A 17,515-nucleotide genomic window follows, 5' to 3' on the forward strand; every position below is an offset into this window, starting at 1 on the left:
TCATAATCGGCATCTGTTATTTTAGATTCTGTTAAGTTACTATAGAATGATTCAAGGGATGGTAATTAAGTTTCCTCGAATCTATACCAATCATCCATATATTCGTAAGGATATACACCTTTTTTCAGCAACAAATGACGAGTTAAACGATTGGTATATTGATTTGTTATCGCAAAGTCATCGGGATTGTTCGCATTAGCTAAATTGTCCAGGGAAGATAACAGAAACTGTACGGAGTCTATGAATCTAAGCCCATTACTTTGCTTTATTCTGGCTTTCCCATCCTTGTCCGTATAATGTATAGTTTTAGTCAACGAGAACGATATGTATTTTTCCATATTATTAGGAATGCATGTTAAACCGTCATCAGTCTTTGAGATAGCTTGCATAATGAGATGTGAATCATATCCTCTAAGGTTATGAAACACAACGGGGATGGGTATTGTTTGAGAATTCATTTTTAGTTTCAAGTTACACTCGTTATGCGCGGCTCCCCATCCCCATTCAGGGGTATATCACAAACATGACAACTCGTTGACTTCTTATAGGCCCTCCAATCATCCCTCATCATACACATTGGTTTCTTACACGATAAATTTTCCCTGATTATTCTCTCTTCATTTTGTAGATATTCTAGGAACTTTCCTGCTGCATCGGGATCTCTGTAAATCACGGGCGGGTTTGTTTTCCAATCATACCTTACAACTATATATCCAAACCCACAAGGAATATGTTCTTGAGTTTTGTATGTAAAACTATCTTGATTATCTTGATTATTGCGTTCGTAATTTTCTATAGGTTTGATAAGTGCTTGGAAGTCGGCGTAAATTACGTACGGTACTGGCATTTGATTACAATAATGTTCAAATTTTAATATATTTTTCCCCTCTTTAGGCATATCAATCCTGATAGCAGTCTGTCCAACACCTCTACAGTCTTCTTTATGCGCTTCTGATAGATCTTGTCTGCTGTACCCATGTAGGCATCTTTCACAGAATCGACCGAACGTAACCTACTTCGCAGAATTCGAATGTCTCCTTGGCAGGTTGAATGTAACATGTGATTCCTTGAACGTGGCAGATGAGATTTAGGGCTGATAGGAGCAGGACGCATCGCGAGATGCTCCTACTCATAGCTTGCGTGTTTTCAGCGCCCTACTTGGGCTATTCTTCCATGTGCATACTTCCATACCAGGGAAGTTAGGGCTACACTTCCATGTGCATACTTCCATACCAGGGAAGTTCAATTTGTACATAATGTGTTTATTGTAAATATCTTGTGGGTTTATTAAAAGGGTTGAATTTCCGTTTTCAGTTAGTTTTCATTTAAGGGGTTTCTTCTCCTCATTTTATGGTAGCAGAGCGTGGTTTCTCAGACATAGTTGCATCATGTCATTATGAATGCAAGATAGATTCATAACACAGAAATGACTATTAGGATGTGTTTTGCTAGTTTTCAGTTTCCCGTGAGTGTATTTTGTGAGCATTTGTATAGAAATGTAAATGTTACACCGTTTCTAAGTACTTGATTAAGCGTGCTCAACAAGAATGGCTGAGCCAGTCAAGAAACCCACTGAAATCAGTGTTGTGAAGTCCGATGAACCTGATGTCAATCCAACAGACGTGGATTGGACTGAAAAGATTTTGCATCTTAAACGGCAAAAAAAAAATGTTAAGTCCACATTTACAAAAGCAAAGAACAAGTTGTATGGCTTGATAGATGGTGAAGATGAACCCTTACGTAGGCAGGTTAGGGATGGTATTTCACAGGTTGTCTCAGTTCAGGCAAAAGCCACAGATATCATGACAGACCTGACGCTAGCCTATTCAAAGTCAAAACAAGCTGCCAATGTAGTTAAGACTGAGCAGGAGATGTGCCTGATTGAGGAAGAATCTAGTGAAGTCGTTGCCTATGCACAGGATTATCTTGACAGCAGGACAGATGTTTCTACATTATCTAGTCATAGACTCTCTAGGGTGTTTAAGCAGAGTCCTGAACAAACTAGTAAAAAGTTAAACTGAAGTTAAACTTGTTGAAACTGAGGGTCCGTTTCAGACCAGAAATGTGGATAGACGTGAAAGCCCATGCAGCTAAGGGTAGACCTGTAAATATAGATCCTGTTCAAATGTCAGACTTGTCGAACCCTTCCAATTCCCATTTTCATGCTATTGGCACAGATATGTCAAAACAACTTAAGCGTGTTTCGATACCAGTATTTTCGGGTGATATGGTACAGTATGAAAGCTGGAAAGCTGCCTTTCTCACTTGTGTAGACCAGGCTCCGTCAACTGCAGAGTATAAATTACTACAGTTAAGGCAATATTTATCAGGTGCATCATTAAAGGTCATTCAGGGGTTAGGTCATAGTGCTGTTTCATATGGCATTGCGTTAGAACGCCTGGAACGAAAGTATGGTGGCAAAAAGGTGCCAGGTAGCTTTGCAGCTGGAACAAGTGACTAACCTGAAGCCTATTCGTCAAGGCTGTGCCAAAGACGTTGAGAACTTTGCTGACGTTCTTGACATTGCTGTAGCTAACTTAAAGGAAGCTGACAGGATCGAAGAGCTTGGCAATGGTTTGTTGTATGCAACATTGCTAAAAAAAATGACAGAACCCATGATTGCACAGTTTAACAGGTGGATTAAGGAAAGGGATATGCAGGAGTCTGTCGTGACTCTTAGGGAATGGGTTCTTCAAGAGGCAGAGTATCAAACGATTGCCTCGGAGACCGTCCATGGTCTTTTGGGAAAAAAGTCTGGGCAAAGTAAATCAGTAACTCTTGTTAGTAATACAGCCAGTGGATGTGTTTGTTTTGGAAACCAACATGCGCTGTGGGCATGCAAAGTGTTTAAGGGCCTGAGTGGTGATGAAAGATGGAACTTTGCAAAGCAACACAAACTGTGTTTCCGATGTTTAGGTCAATTTCACTTGGGCTCACAGTGCAAGTTCATAAAGCAATGTGGGATTGACGGTTGTAAAAGGACTCACAACAGATTGCTGCATGACACCACGGTAAATAGGTCACAACTTAGAAACAAAACATCTAAGCCTAGCACTGATGAAGATTTGATCCCTGAGGCTTCAGGAAATGCTTCATCAGAGTCCTATTCTCAATCAGTAACAAAAGAGAGGGCACACACTACAGTACCAGTCCCTGAGACTTCATTAACAGCACTCAGAACAGTCCCAGTTGTTCTTAGATATGGCAAGAGAAGTATGTGTGTAAATGCATTACTTGATGATGCAAGCAGCAGGTCATACATCAATGATGATGTAGCTGCTGAGTTAGGCTTGCAAGGAACACAACAACATGTATCTGTCAGTGTACTAAATGGGAAAACAGACACCTTTGTAACTAAGCCTGTAGAATTCGGTGTTGAGAGTTTGGATGGCAAAGTAAATATCCAGATGTCTGCTCTCACCATAAACAGGGTTACAGGTGATTTGAAAGTGATAGACTGGCAGAAACACAGAAATAAGTGGAATCATCTGCGAGGCATCAGGTTTCCAACTATTGCCAGACATCCAGTGGTCGATCTTCTGATTGGCATAGATTATTTACAGTTGCACCAATCATACCAAGATGTTTGTGGCAGACCGGGAGAGCCTATAGCTCGCAGGACTCCTCTTGGGTGGACGTGTATTGGCAATGTAGGTCACGATGATGGACAGCCATCATATTGTGCTTTAACATACTACACACACAGCCCTAATTCAGAATTGTCAGACTTGGTGAAATCCTTTTGGGATGTTGAGGAGGTTAAGAATACTTCTCAGATTATCAAACCATGTGACAAGAGAGCCCTTTGCAAAGCAGAGGAATCCTTGGTATATCATCACGGTAGATACCAGGTTGGTATTCCATGGAAGGAGGAGGCTCCAAGCTTATCGAACAACTATGATATGGCTTATCGCAGGCTGGTTAGTACTGAAAAGAAACTGTCAAAAGACCCAACTGTTGCACAAGATTATGACAGTACACTTTCTCAGTACTTGGAAAAGGGTTACATTAACAAGGTAACAGTTGAACATAAATCAACTGATGTTTGGTATCTTCCACATTTTCCTGTTATGCGTCCAGATAAATCCACAACGAAAGTGCGCATTGTTTTCGATGCTTTGGCAAAGTATGGAAATGCATCATTAAATGATGCAATAGACCCAGGTCCAAAGCTCCAAACTGAACTCTTTGATGTTTTGTTGCGATTTCGAAAAAGTCCTGTAGCAATCATCTGTGACATCGCAGAGATGTTCCTCCAAGTAGAAATGGATCCCAGAGATAGGCCCTTTCATAGATTTCTTTGGCGATCAATGTCTCCAGATGTCCCACCAGACGTATACGAGTTCAATCGATTGGTCTTTGGAAATACAGCCTCTCCATTTCTGGCCCAATTTGTTAGCCAAGAGAACGCAAAGAAGCATGAAGCAGAATTGCCTAAAGCTGCTGAAACTGTCATGAAGTCCACTTACATGGACGACAGTATGGACTCAGTTGAAACTGATGACGATGGCTTAGATCTATACTGCCAGTTAAAGCAACTTTGGTCCAAGGCTTCGATGCATCCCAGGAAATGGCTTTCCAATTCATTAAAAGTACTTGCACACATTCCGCAAAGTGATCATGCATCCAAAATTGATATCAGGGAAGGCAGCCTTCCATCTGTCAAAGCTCTTGGGCTAATGTGGGTACCAGAAGACGATATCTTCAGATTTAAAGCAGAGCCATTACCCACAGCTGAAACAACAAAAAGAGGTTTCCTTAGACAGGTTGCTAGATTGTTTGATCCTCATGGTTTCCTAGGTCCTTTCATCGTCACAGCAAAGATATTGCTGCAGAACCTGTGGTTGACTGGACATGACTGGGATGACAATCTACCAGAGCACCTGCAAGACAAAATCACTGAATGGTTAGGTCAATGGAAAGACATAGAAACACTAGAAATTCCAAGATGTTTGCACACCAGTTCAGGTGCACAAACTACTTGCATACATACCTTTGTAGATGCATCAGAAGATGCATATGGCACATCTGTATTTGCAGTGTATACTTATCAAAATGGTGACAGGTCCAGTTGGTTGGTTGCTGCAAAGAACCGCGTATCTCCCCTCAAAGCATGCAGCATTCCTAGGCTTGAGCTAATGGCTGCTGTCCTTGGTCTGAGACTTATCTCGGGCATTGTGAAAGTCTTGCAAATAGAAATGGATAGTGTTATCTTCTGGTCTGACAGCATGAATGTTCTATGTTGGATCAGAAATAACAGCCGTACTTTCAAACCATTTGTTGCTAACAGGGTTGGTGAAATCCATTCTTCTACAAATCCGAGTCAGTGGAGGTATGTTCCATCATCCCAGAACCCTGCAGATCTGTTAACAAGGGGTTTACCAGCATCGCAACTCGTGGGTAACCAGCTGTGGTGGTTGGGTCAAACTTTTCTCCTGTAGGATGAAGAAGAATGGCCTTTTGATAAGAGTCTATCATTTTATGAGACAGATGATCAGGAAAAGAAAAGCAGAAAGACAATTGTTGCCTATACTGTCATGGCAAACGCTGATCCCGAGTGGAGACTTGAGCCAACAAGGTTTTCATGTTGGAAAAAGCTTACTCGCACATGTGCCTGGGTTAATAGATTCCTCTACAACTGCTCGAATCCAGCAGATCTCAGAATGATTGGGGAACTTAGCCGAGAGGAGCTAAATGATGCAGAGATTAAACTAGTTGCTCAGGCTCAACAAGAAGCATTCCCTGGGGAATATTCAGCCTTGTCATCTGGCAAGCCAATGCCAAACAGCTCAAAGCTTCAAGCTTTACATCCACAAATTGATGAAACTGGAGTCATGAGACTAAGTGGACGCTTGAGAGATGCAGAATGCTTACCTTTTGCTGCCCGATTTCCAATCATTCTACCTGGTAGGAACTGGATAACAAAGTTGGTCATCAAACATGCTCACGAAGAAGGCCATCATGTATCTGGAACGAATCGAACCTTAGCTGTCCTTTCGTCAAAGTACTGGATTGTCTCTGCAAGAGAAGCTATTAGAGAATAGGAGAAAGAATGTTCTACTTGTCACAGAAGTAAAGCAAAACCAGTTCAACAAGTGATGGCACGTTACCGAAGATCCGACTCCAAGCTTCGTTTCGAGCATTCAGTATGACTGCAGTGGACTACGCTGGTCCGTTCTCCACAATTCAAGGCCGAGGTAAGGTCAGACTCAAGCGTTATCTGTGCCTTTTCACTTGTTTGGGCACCAGAGCAGTACATTTGGAAATGGCTTACAGTCTGGACACTGATGCATTTCTCAATGCATTCTTCAGGATGACCAACAGAAGAGGACTTCCAACTGAGGTTCTTTCTGACAATGGTACCAACTTTGTCGGCGCAGTGAGGGAGCTCAAGGATCTACTTGGCAAGTTGGATAAAGATGCCATTCAAAGATCTACAGCAAACCGAGTAAATCAAGTGGCATTTTAATCCCCCATCTGCACCTCACTTTGGCGGAGTATTTGAGATTCTGATAAAGGCTGCAAAGAAAGCAATATTCGCTATTCTGAGCAAGAGTGACGTCACGGATGAAGAACTTCAAACAGCATTTACTGGAGCCGAGGCATTGATAAATTCCAGACCACTTACTTACCAGACTTGTCATCCACAGGACGATAATCCACTCACGCCAAACCATTTTCTCCATGGGCAAGTTGGAGGAGTATTCGCCCCAGAGTCAGTGGACACAACAGACTATCATCCTCGAAAGCGCTGGAGAAGGCTACAAGAGCTGATGAGACATTTCTGGCATTGATGGATGAGGGAATGGTTGCCAGCTCTAAACACAAGGAGGAAGTGGAACAGACCCTCGAAGGATGTGAGTGTTGACGACGTCGTTGTGTTGGTGTCGCCAGAAACACCAAGAGGACAATGGCCGCTCTGAATCGTGGAGCGTGTGTACCCAGGACCGGATGGACATGTGAGAGTGGTAGATGTCAGAGTCGCCAATTCAACTTTAACCCGTCCAGTGACGAAGATATGCCCACTGGAATGGACGGCATAGTGACAGCATGATGTGGATGAACCTCTATCCTTCCCAAGGACATTTCATGAAATTGTGTGGACATTTGTGGACATACAGAGGAAAGACTGACTTACAGTCTGTGGACAGTCTGTGGACAATCTGTGGACAGTCAGTGGACAGTAGGTGGACATCTGGATACTTTGTGGACAATGGACTATTTGTGTACAAAGACAAAGTGACAGTACAATAAACTGATGTGACAGTTGCACTCAATCTGCATTTTGGACAGAAATGAGTTGATTGAATTTTGACATGTAACACTAGTGAGGTTAACATGTGAAATAATTGACAGTTAATTTGTGACAGATGTCATGGATTCATATTGTCGGATTATGCTTCAGTGTGAGTTGGTAAGTATGTATATTGTCCATTATCATACTTACATTGCCATGTATTTCAGTGTGTGTTGGTAAGTATGTATATTGTTCATGCTCATACTTACATTGCCATGTAATTCAGTGTGTGTTGGTAAGTATGTATATTGTTCATGCTCATACTTACATTGCCATGTATTTCAGTTATTCAGTTACAGTTGTATTCTTTGCCAGTAAACAGATATATAGTTGCCAGTAAACTGCCAAGGAGGGGGGTATGTTCAGAAGGTGTTCTCGGACAGGTTACCGGGACATCTTTCGAACGCGCCAGCTACGCGGAATCGACCGAACGTAACCTACTTCGCAGAATTCAAATGTCTCCTTGGCAGGTTGAATGTAACACGTGATTCCTTGAACGTGGCAGATGAGATTTAGGGCTGATAGGAGCAGGACGCATCGCATCATTGCGTGTTTTCAGCGCCCTACTTGGGCTATTCTTCCATGTGCATACTTCCATACCAGGGAAGTTAGGGCTACACTTCCATGTGCATACTTCCATACCAGGGAAGTTCAATTTGTACATAATGTGTTTATTGTAAATATCTTGTGGGTTTATTAAAAGGGTTGAATTTCCGTTTTCAGTTAGTTTTCATTTGAGGGGTTTCTTCTCCTCAGTCTGCTTAAACTCTTTATCCACGTATAATGATATTTACCATCTTTTTCGATCAGAAATGAATTGATTCTGGGAATATGTTCCGGAACGGAGCTTATCCTGTGTAAAACAATTCCTTCAGAAGAATGTCCGAAAACATTTATAGCTAAATTATTTTGCTTTTCCACCTTATCAATTTGTGAGATTGGTGTAGGTTGTCTAAACCATCGAGGTTTAGTCCATCGTTTTGGGGATAGCTAGAAGGTCTATCTGGATTTTTGTCTACAGGGAACAATGCAGACCTTATCATCATTCTGAAACAGTCATCGGATTTATTTTTTACATTTATTATGGCTTTTTTCTTCTTATAATACGGGGGTAAATCTATATAAGATCCACCTTTGAAGGGCATATAATTTGCTATATCTAAATATAAACTATTGATTTTATCCACACCCCAACCCGAACCTCTATTAGTCCAACGTTCTAAAGTTTCCTGTATCCTCTGAATTGATGTATCTAATGATGCGTTTATAGTATCGGATTCGGTTATAACTTCTTGATTGCTACGGAAATATGGTTTGGTATATTCAGTGCTATCGTCTGCGCTACTTTTACTCAATGACATTTTAATCGTCATCTGGTATTTTATACGATTTAAATCATCTAACTCCTCGTTAATTTTGCTTGATACGATGGGCTTAACATCATTAACATCCATGTTGGAATTAATATCCATCTTCCAACCTCTTAGATATTTACCCACACCGTCTGTAGGTACAAATTTTTACTCATCAACTGGTTGATTTTTATCGACATCATCTGGTTGATTTTTATCTAGTAAAGCGATCAATTCAGCTTTTCTCATTCAAGAATAACCCCTCAGCCCACTTTTTTTCACTCGAGCTTTGAGTTCTCTAACAGTCTGGGGTTTGTTGTATTCCAAACCGAGTAAATCGATCAATTCAGCTTTTCTCATTCGAGAATAACCATGTAGACCACGTTGTTTTGCCAAAGCTTTCAACTCTCTGATGAAAACCATTGTGGTATATAAACAAAATAAGACTTTTGTCTAAATGGTTATATTTCCATATATCTTATTCTCCCCAACCTATTCCTCTCGTTGGTGTAATCTTTCTTCCTAGCGTAAATAATCTGCTTCCTAACCCTATCAGCGCCGTGTTTCTTACATAAACAATAACGACATCTGACACCTATCCCGCATACGGAACACGTATAATTTACATTTCTTTGTCTGATGTCAAAAGCGTGAGTACCGCAATATACACCAACGCATGGTTTCTGACATTGAATTGGCTTCCCCATGAGTGTATATCTGCACAGATTCATGATTATACACCTATCATATCATCTGTCTAAATGAAAAGCACATATCGAGTCGCTCAACCAGCCAGATCTATTTATAGCTTGTGCATAATTGTGTAGCTATAAATAGCAACTGCAGACAACCCCAACACTATAAATGCTATCTCATGGTCCTTCTGAGCCTCTGACGGTGTATAAAACTGAGAGAGTGTTGGCCTCGGCACTGGGTCAAGTGTCTTTCCATAAACGAGGAAGTATTCGTGCATGGCAGATTCAGCATCCTTAAAAGTTTGAATTGAGTGTCCTTGTTTACGCAGTTCATCATTAATAAAATCTAATCTCTCCATTCTACGCCTGGCCCATTGTGATTGGGCTGCTTCGAGTTGTTCTAATGCTTTATTATGTCGTTTACGCTCCTCTCCAACTTGTTTAGCATTTGATTCCCTCAGAGTAGAAAATAAATAATTACTCCCCGAAAAAGCTAGAGCATTAACAATAGCTCCACCGACCATCATCACAATTGATGCCATGATGTTTCGAACTGTGTTCAATAATACTATGTTTATAAAATATTCAAATGTTTAATTACTTCATTATGTCTTCTGGGATAAGCCCTTGTTTGATGAGCATATCCTTTGTTGCCATTGCTAATCCTATATCAAGAATCATCATACCGATATCGTAACCATTAAAATCTAGCTTTGGTGGTGTGGCTTTAGTAATCATTTTAGCTATACGGGCATAGCCAATGGCCAAGCCGCTGACCACCGTTGAATGATATGTTGCGTTTACCAACATTTTACCCTCTGTAACTGGAGTAGTCATGCTTTTTATAACATTACACGAGGGCTTAACTCTAATTGAAGCTCATCTAATTTTTGAACTTGTGACGTTTTCTTAGTCACTCTGACTTGTTGTGGTGATTGTGCAATCGCTGGTATTTCCTCATTCACATGTTGTGGTATTTCCTCATTCACTTGATGTTGTATTTCCTCGTTCACTTGTTGTGATACAATCGGGGTTTGTACTTGTTGTTTTTCCATCTCCATTATTATTAAGTGGGCACATATGTTTAAATTGACAAAGACCTAGCCGTTATTAAAGCTGTGGTGAGTGGAGCTAAGAACATTCCGTATCTATGATAAAACTCACAGCTCACTGAGCTTATAGCGTGTTCGATGAATGGGTCTTTCTCGAGAGATTCGCATAAATACGGGCGATGTTATGCCGGGATAGGGAGAAACGTACTAGCTACGACTGTGTTAAGTTGTAACATAGCCGACCCTATTGTTTTAGTCATGGTAGCTCCAAGTCTAGACTTGTAACGCGCGTACAGTTTTTTAATCTCTATGTCGGTCATGTTATCAATTTTTTCAATGGTATAATTTTCCCCTAAATATTCAGAACATTTTCCACCGGCCACCAAAGCGGCGAGTCTTTCTCTATGTTTATCTGAAGATTTATCTACATCTTGATCTGGCTCATCTTTGAGCATTTGTTCGATGAGTTTGTCGCATTCCATAATGTAATACCTAAGGAGATATTTAAGTCTAACATAATGGAATATAACATATCCAATACAGCTAGAAATAATAAACTGTTGAGAAAGAATGAGGATTTCAAGCCACATTATTACATAACAGCCGCTAATGTTCAATTTACTATATTTTTACTATATTTTTGCTATATTTACTATATTTTTGTTATATTTTACTAAGCAAGTTGCTATGTTTGCTAAGCAGTTGCTACATTTTGCTAAGCAATTGCACAAGCAGCTGGTTGATCGGTTTTTAATACGAATTTACAATGCTTCGTTGAAGCTAACAGTTTTCTGACTTTATCTCGTTCGGACTTGGTATAAATAACATCATTTTCGTGTAGACATTCCTCCAATGAATCTCGTTCTTTGCAATGAAACAGGGCTATCCATTTGGTCTGCTCTCTGAGATCTTTCAGGACAGAGTTGTATTTTTGAGTAAGTACCCAAACGCTATGCTGAGTATGCCGTCCGGAGAATGCTAAATATGAAAGCATATCTTTCTTTTTGGTGAGTTCTTTACTCGCACTGTAATCGTCTATCACGAAAAGGGTTGATTCTCCTTTGTATTTTTCGTGACATACTCGTAAACAGTCTTGTAAACGATCTCCCGGATCAACTCTGTGTACCCCATCGTCATTCATTACCCAATCTCTCGATAGGTATGTTTTATTGACATTTATAGTTGGACAGAGAATAATAATATGATCGAAAACATCCCGATAATGACTTTGTAAAATATCTAGAATAAAAGCTGTTTTTCCACAACCCGTTTGCCCACAGATGATAGTACAGTGCGGTTCTTTAGGTAAAAGATTATTAATAGATTGCTTGCACGAATCTTCCATTCTGTATATTAAGTTGCGCGTCCATAATAACATACAAATATATATTTAATTTACAATTGGATTCCTGGAGCTTCGTTATCTGTATAGTAACACCCTCACTAGCATTTTCTATTCTCCGCCCACTACCGTGTAGTTGGTCATCGTCCGTGGTTCGCATGTCGAGCCATAGCACGTACTTCGTGGTGAGGTATTCACCCATCGATACATCCCTGAGAGATACCGTATATGACCGCGTATAAGCCGAATTTTGAGGACCAGAAAAAAGATTCTGTAGAAAGGGGTCGGCTTATCCACGGGATACACTTTCATGATAGTATTTTTCAGATCATGATCGGTCAAAAACATCGCCTGAATGACGGTCCGTTAGATAACAACTTCCCGAAAGTTTGGAAGTTGCCACGACTAGAGCCATTATTGTTATAAATTATCAATAAAGTTATTATTATACACCAATGTTGTCATTATTAAAAAAATGTTATGCATGTTACTACTTCCGATAATAAGTTTTCAATTGAATGCTCAAAGTTTATCATTCTTCGTAAACTCCGCGATCTTTACATGTAACAATATATGTAATTCACAGCTATAATATATAATCCCCAGATGAAATCGCCAATAGCTATTACGTACGTTTTGCAAAGTTCATCAATTGATAGTGAACAAGTGTCTACCTTTATTGAAAGAAGCAAATAAACAACTGTATCGGCGAGTTATTCCGTTCGCCATTTGCAAAAACATGTGATCAGCTGTTTCCTGTGACGTCACAAACGGTGACCACTGTGATTGCTTCCTGTTGTTTAAAGCAACACGGTACACAAGGAAATGACTCCTATAGGCCCATATCCCTAACCTCAAATCTCTGCAAAATAATGGAACTTATGACTAAAAATAGGCTACAGCACTACCTAGACCAAAACAACATCATAAACCCCGACCAAAGCGGCTTCACTCCTGGCCGATCAACTCTCGATAACCTTGCCCGACTAGAACAGGATATAAAAACAGGACAGCTAAACAAGCAATACACCATAGGCATATTCCTCGACTTCTCTAAAGCTTTCGATATGGTATGGCACCACGGGCTAATACAAAAACTTTAAAAAAATAGGACTAAAAGGCCAAATAATAAACTTCATCCAAGATTTCCTAAACAATCGCAAAATTACCGTGGGTATAGACCATACGCTATCGGACCAGTGTCCCCTAGAAAATGGCACTCCCCTGGGCAGCATTCTCAGCCCAACCCTCTTCAATATAATGATAAATGATCTATTCGAGGGCTTATCCCCTAAACTAAACACTTCAAAATTCGCGGATGATGGAGCCCTATGGATCCGCACTAAAAGCATTAAAATGGCAGAAAACTTAATCCAAAAATCTCTAAATAAAATACAACAATGGGCAGACAAATGGGGCTTCTCCCTTAACTCAGATAAAACAACAGGAGTAGTATTCAAACATAAAAACATGAAACCTGCCTACCCAATCCTCCAGCTAAACAACCAAACAATCAAATTCCAAAAACAAACCAAATTCTTAGGACTTATTTTCGATCAACACCTCACCTGGGAGGCTCACGTCCAAAACCTAAAAACTAGATGCAGCAAAGACCTTAACACATTAAGATGTCTCACCGGCTCCAACTGGGGAGCCTCCAAAGATACCCTCCTCTCACTATATACAACACTAATTAGATCAAAACTAGACTACGGCTGCACCATATACAATACCCTAAACAACTCTCTAACTAAAAAACTTGACTCAATACAATACCAAGCCCTTAAACTAATTACACGCACCCAACATGGCACCTCCTACACCTCACTTCAGGCCCTTACAGGAGAAATGCCACTAAATCTACGCAGGGAACATCTAAGCCTTAATTTCTGGGCCGCGTCCCAAACAAACCCTCTCATCCAAAACCTAATTAACCAAAACATTAGCCCAAGAAACCAAGCTCTAGCTCGCAAACACCCCTTACTCACCCCAATATCCCAAAGAATAACTAACTACCTCAATGAACACCAAACTCAAAATCTTAAACAAAACTGCAAAAAATCAAATATCTTCACCCCTAAACTCAAAATACCCCAAAAAGACACAACGCTAACTAACCAAATAAATAAACAAACCGACCCAAACATAGCTAAAACCACCACACTTTCATACATACACGAAAATTGGCCAAATTGGTGTCACATATACACTGACGGATCTTCAGACCCGATCTCCAACCACACAGGTTTCGGAGTCCATACCACACAACCAGTTATATCCACACAATCTTACCGACTCCCTAACAACCAATCTATATTTACGGCCGAACTTATGGGCATGGCCTCAGCCCTGCATAACCAACAATCAAAAAAAAAAAAAAAAATCCTAATTCTCACTGACTCGCTTAGTGGGCTACAAGCCCTCCAAAACAAAAATACCAAAAAACGACCTAAATTAATAAACCAAATACTTAAAAGCTCCAACGACCTAACAAAAGCAGGCAAACAAATAACCTTCTTGTGGATCCCCGCCCACGTAGGAATTTACGGCAACGAAAGCGCCGATAAAGCAGCTAAATTATCTCTCAAAATACCAGAAATAAGCCTAAACCTACCCATCTCAAAATCAGAAATTAAAAGTGTAAACAAACAAAAAATAACCAAAAAATGGCATAATCAATATCAAAACTCAAATAGCCAAATCCAAAAAGTGCTCAGAAAACCACTAGCCAAACCTAAAATCCTACACCCTCTAAAAAAATTGACAGATTAATTACAAAACTCCAAACAGGACACACGAACCTAAATAACCACCTAAAACAACTTAAAAGACACACCACAGGCAACTGCCCCCACTGCAAACAACCCGAAACCACAGAACACGCACTCATCCACTGCACCCACTACCAAACACACAGAACCACACTACAAACCAACCTCAATCTAAATAAGGCTCCTACTCTAGATGAAATACTAAACCCTCAAAATAAACTAGAAAACTTCAAGGCCCTAGGCATATTCCTAATCAAAACAGGCCTATTCAAGCGCATCTAAAAACTAATTAATCTACCAATCCAAAATCCAATAAACATACATACACCCACCTCACCCGGCTCCCTTAGTTCCCTCCTCCACCCACCTCGGCATAAATTCCAAATTTTAAAATTTCAAAAAATCGATATAAGCAACCCCTAAAAGCCCCCTCTTGTGTTGCACACACCACTTTCACCCTTCTCGGAATACACTAAATGGTCCGGCCAGGCCCGTGTGCGAAATACGCTGCAGTCGGAAAGCGCACGTTAAATCTTCTATATCAGTCAGTCAGTTAAGGAAATGAGCATTGATAATAACGGGCCGATTGGTATTGTCATGTTGTTTACACAAACATTTTCAAGTTGTGGGTGCTTAGCGATCGTGTTGGGAGTAGGGGCTTAATTCCTTTGTTTTCGAGAGAATAGTTTAAAAAACTGGAGAAGCCTGTGAGTAAGTGATGGTCATTCAATGTGTTCATAGTATGATAGTTTATTTAATTCAATTGGATTAACATACAATAGTGGTGTAAAGGGGGTTATAAAAGTTGGTATATTTTTACTGACTGACATTCTCATCATGAGTTTGAAACGAAAACGCCACGCTTACGATGCTGAATTCAAACTGCGAGTCTTCACTCCAGCTGATATATTTTCTCACGGGTTCATAATTCTATATGCACCGATTCACAAAATGGCGCTTCATTGTTGATGGCAACATATAACGATCATTATGAGATTAAAAAAACCAACGAGAAACAGCTTCCCACATTATGAAAGTGGATGACTGGTTTGTTAAATCTTTATTAGAAATAATAATGACTTTTTCAATATAATTACAACGTTTTTCATCTTATATATTAGAATATCTTCGAGTACCGGCACATGTCTTGCAGTCCGACTTCGCAGTGTTTTTTGCCTTTCACTTCCTGGTTCGGCTTATCTGCGGGTTATATCATTTTCTTTCGTATTTCAATGGTCAAGTTAACACCTCGGCTTATCTACGGGGTCGGCTTATCCGCGGTCATATACGGTAGATCTTTCGCGACCGTGTTAACTTCTGGGCTTCGTTTTAGAGAAGGGAGTTTTTTAATCTCATCCCATTGTTGATACGCTAGCATTCCTTGACTATATAGTTGATTAGGCACGTACTCGATAGTCAATTCTACTTTTGTAATCTTTGGATTGTAGAACTTCTCGTTATTTCTTTTAAATGCTTCAGAAGGGTCCTCGAACAACATTAAAATACCCTTCAACGATCTCGAGGGGATGTTTAGATTGATATTCCACATCATATCTTTTTTGCTCCTCGTGATCTTTCGGTGTCGCAGCACTCGATCGTACAAAATAGCTAAACTTCCGGTATACTGGTTATGAATTTGTCTGGCTAATTCAGGATCTGTTACCATATCATACTCCAGTGAGATATTGTCAATGGAATAGCTAGCATCTTCAGCAGCTCTGATTACTTTACCATAGTCATTAAAAGTGAGTTCGTATTCTAACCTATCACCTAGGGATGCTTGATAGAAGGGCATGTGGGAATCTAATAATTCAAAGTCGAGCGGAATATAGAATCGGCTACCTAATGCATCAGCAACAGCGAGGTCTTTTACGATGGTATTATCACCATTATCAGCACCCACACACAGTCTCAATCTGTTCCGATTACTAATACCCTGGTACAGTAAGTATTCCCGCTCTTTATCCGTTCTCCAGAGATCCATGTAACAGAAATATACATCGCTATCGTCGATACTCAAAACCTCATAACCACTAATTTTAATCGCGATTTTCTTAACGATCGCATGACCTATGTTCTGAACGGGCTCCCTGCTAGCGTCGGCAGAAGTCAAACTAATCGTAAATGCTAGTTGGACAGTTCCCGGTACTAACACATCATGAGGACCTAGATTGGGAAAGCGAAACAGAAGCGATTGATTCTGATCAATGGTACTCGGGTTATTAGTAATAGTTACAGACTTGCGAATTGCTTTGAACCCTAATGGATCCCGAAATCTACGTTGTGGGTTTAACTTGCGTCCGTATCGTGAAGACATTGTTATATTAAAATTATGTTTACTTATGTTTAATATAAAAATGGATGATTTTAATCTAGATAACATAACTGATACTAGTACAATCGAATAGGGTACTGATGAAACCAGCTTTGGTGGCATAAATCTTAACGATGAACTTTTACAATCAACCGTTAATGATTATTACGACACCTTTAAAGATGTTAGCCCAATTGGTCGTGACTATTCAAAGTTTGAATTAGATGGTAAAGGAACATTGCGACTGCGTGGCGCTCCAGATATTGATCATATGAATTCTCGTACTCGTAAGCCCCTAGCATTTGGGAGAAAGCTCGAAGGTGGCCTCGGACGGACTCGGAGAAATCTTGGATACCTACTACGATAATTCCACGATCAGTGTACCATCCTCAGAGTTTAGTATTAGGGAATTACGAGGTCTTGACAAGGCAATGCAAACAATGTGGGGAGAACTCATCAATAATATAGCCAAGATATCTGAACTCGACAAGCATAAAGCTTATGAGAAAACAAAACTTGAACAGCCAGTTGATAAATTCAGTAGACGCTGCGTTGCAGAAAGATTACATAACTTAGAAGACGAAAGATCGACCCGCCTTGAAGCGGCTTCCAGTAATAGAAAGGCACTTCGTTCGCAAATCAGTCGAATTCGAGAAACTATCGATCAAGTCCTCAACGATGACACTACACTG

At 40.2% G+C, this 17,515-nt stretch overlaps 1 protein-coding gene across 1 annotated transcript; it reads left to right on the forward strand.

Moving 5' to 3' along the window:
- The first annotated feature begins 2,411 nt into the window (after positions 1-2,411).
- Positions 2,412-6,044, forward strand: LOC124151440. The gene is made up of 2 exons (XM_048391054.1): positions 2,412-5,291; positions 5,442-6,044. Exons 1-2 carry the CDS (start codon positions 2,412-2,414, stop codon positions 6,042-6,044), a joined length of 3,483 nt encoding a protein of 1,160 aa, XP_048247011.1.
- The last annotated feature ends 11,471 nt before the right edge of the window (positions 6,045-17,515 follow it).

The sequence above is a fragment of the Haliotis rufescens genome, unplaced genomic scaffold (genome assembly GCF_023055435.1).
Source record: "Haliotis rufescens isolate VD_foot unplaced genomic scaffold, xgHalRufe1.0.p SCAF_9, whole genome shotgun sequence".
Classification (NCBI taxonomy): Eukaryota; Metazoa; Mollusca; class Gastropoda; order Lepetellida; family Haliotidae; genus Haliotis; species Haliotis rufescens.

Excerpts from the sequence above, each read along its gene's own strand:
- LOC124151440 (XM_048391054.1), top strand. The coding sequence starts at position 2,412 with ATGGTGGCAAAAAGGTGCCAGGTAGCTTTGCAGCTGGAACAAGTGACT. Across the intron at positions 5,292-5,441 it reads AACCATTTGTTGCTAACAGG|GATGAAGAAGAATGGCCTTT; the intron begins GTTGGTGAAATC and ends TTTCTCCTGTAG.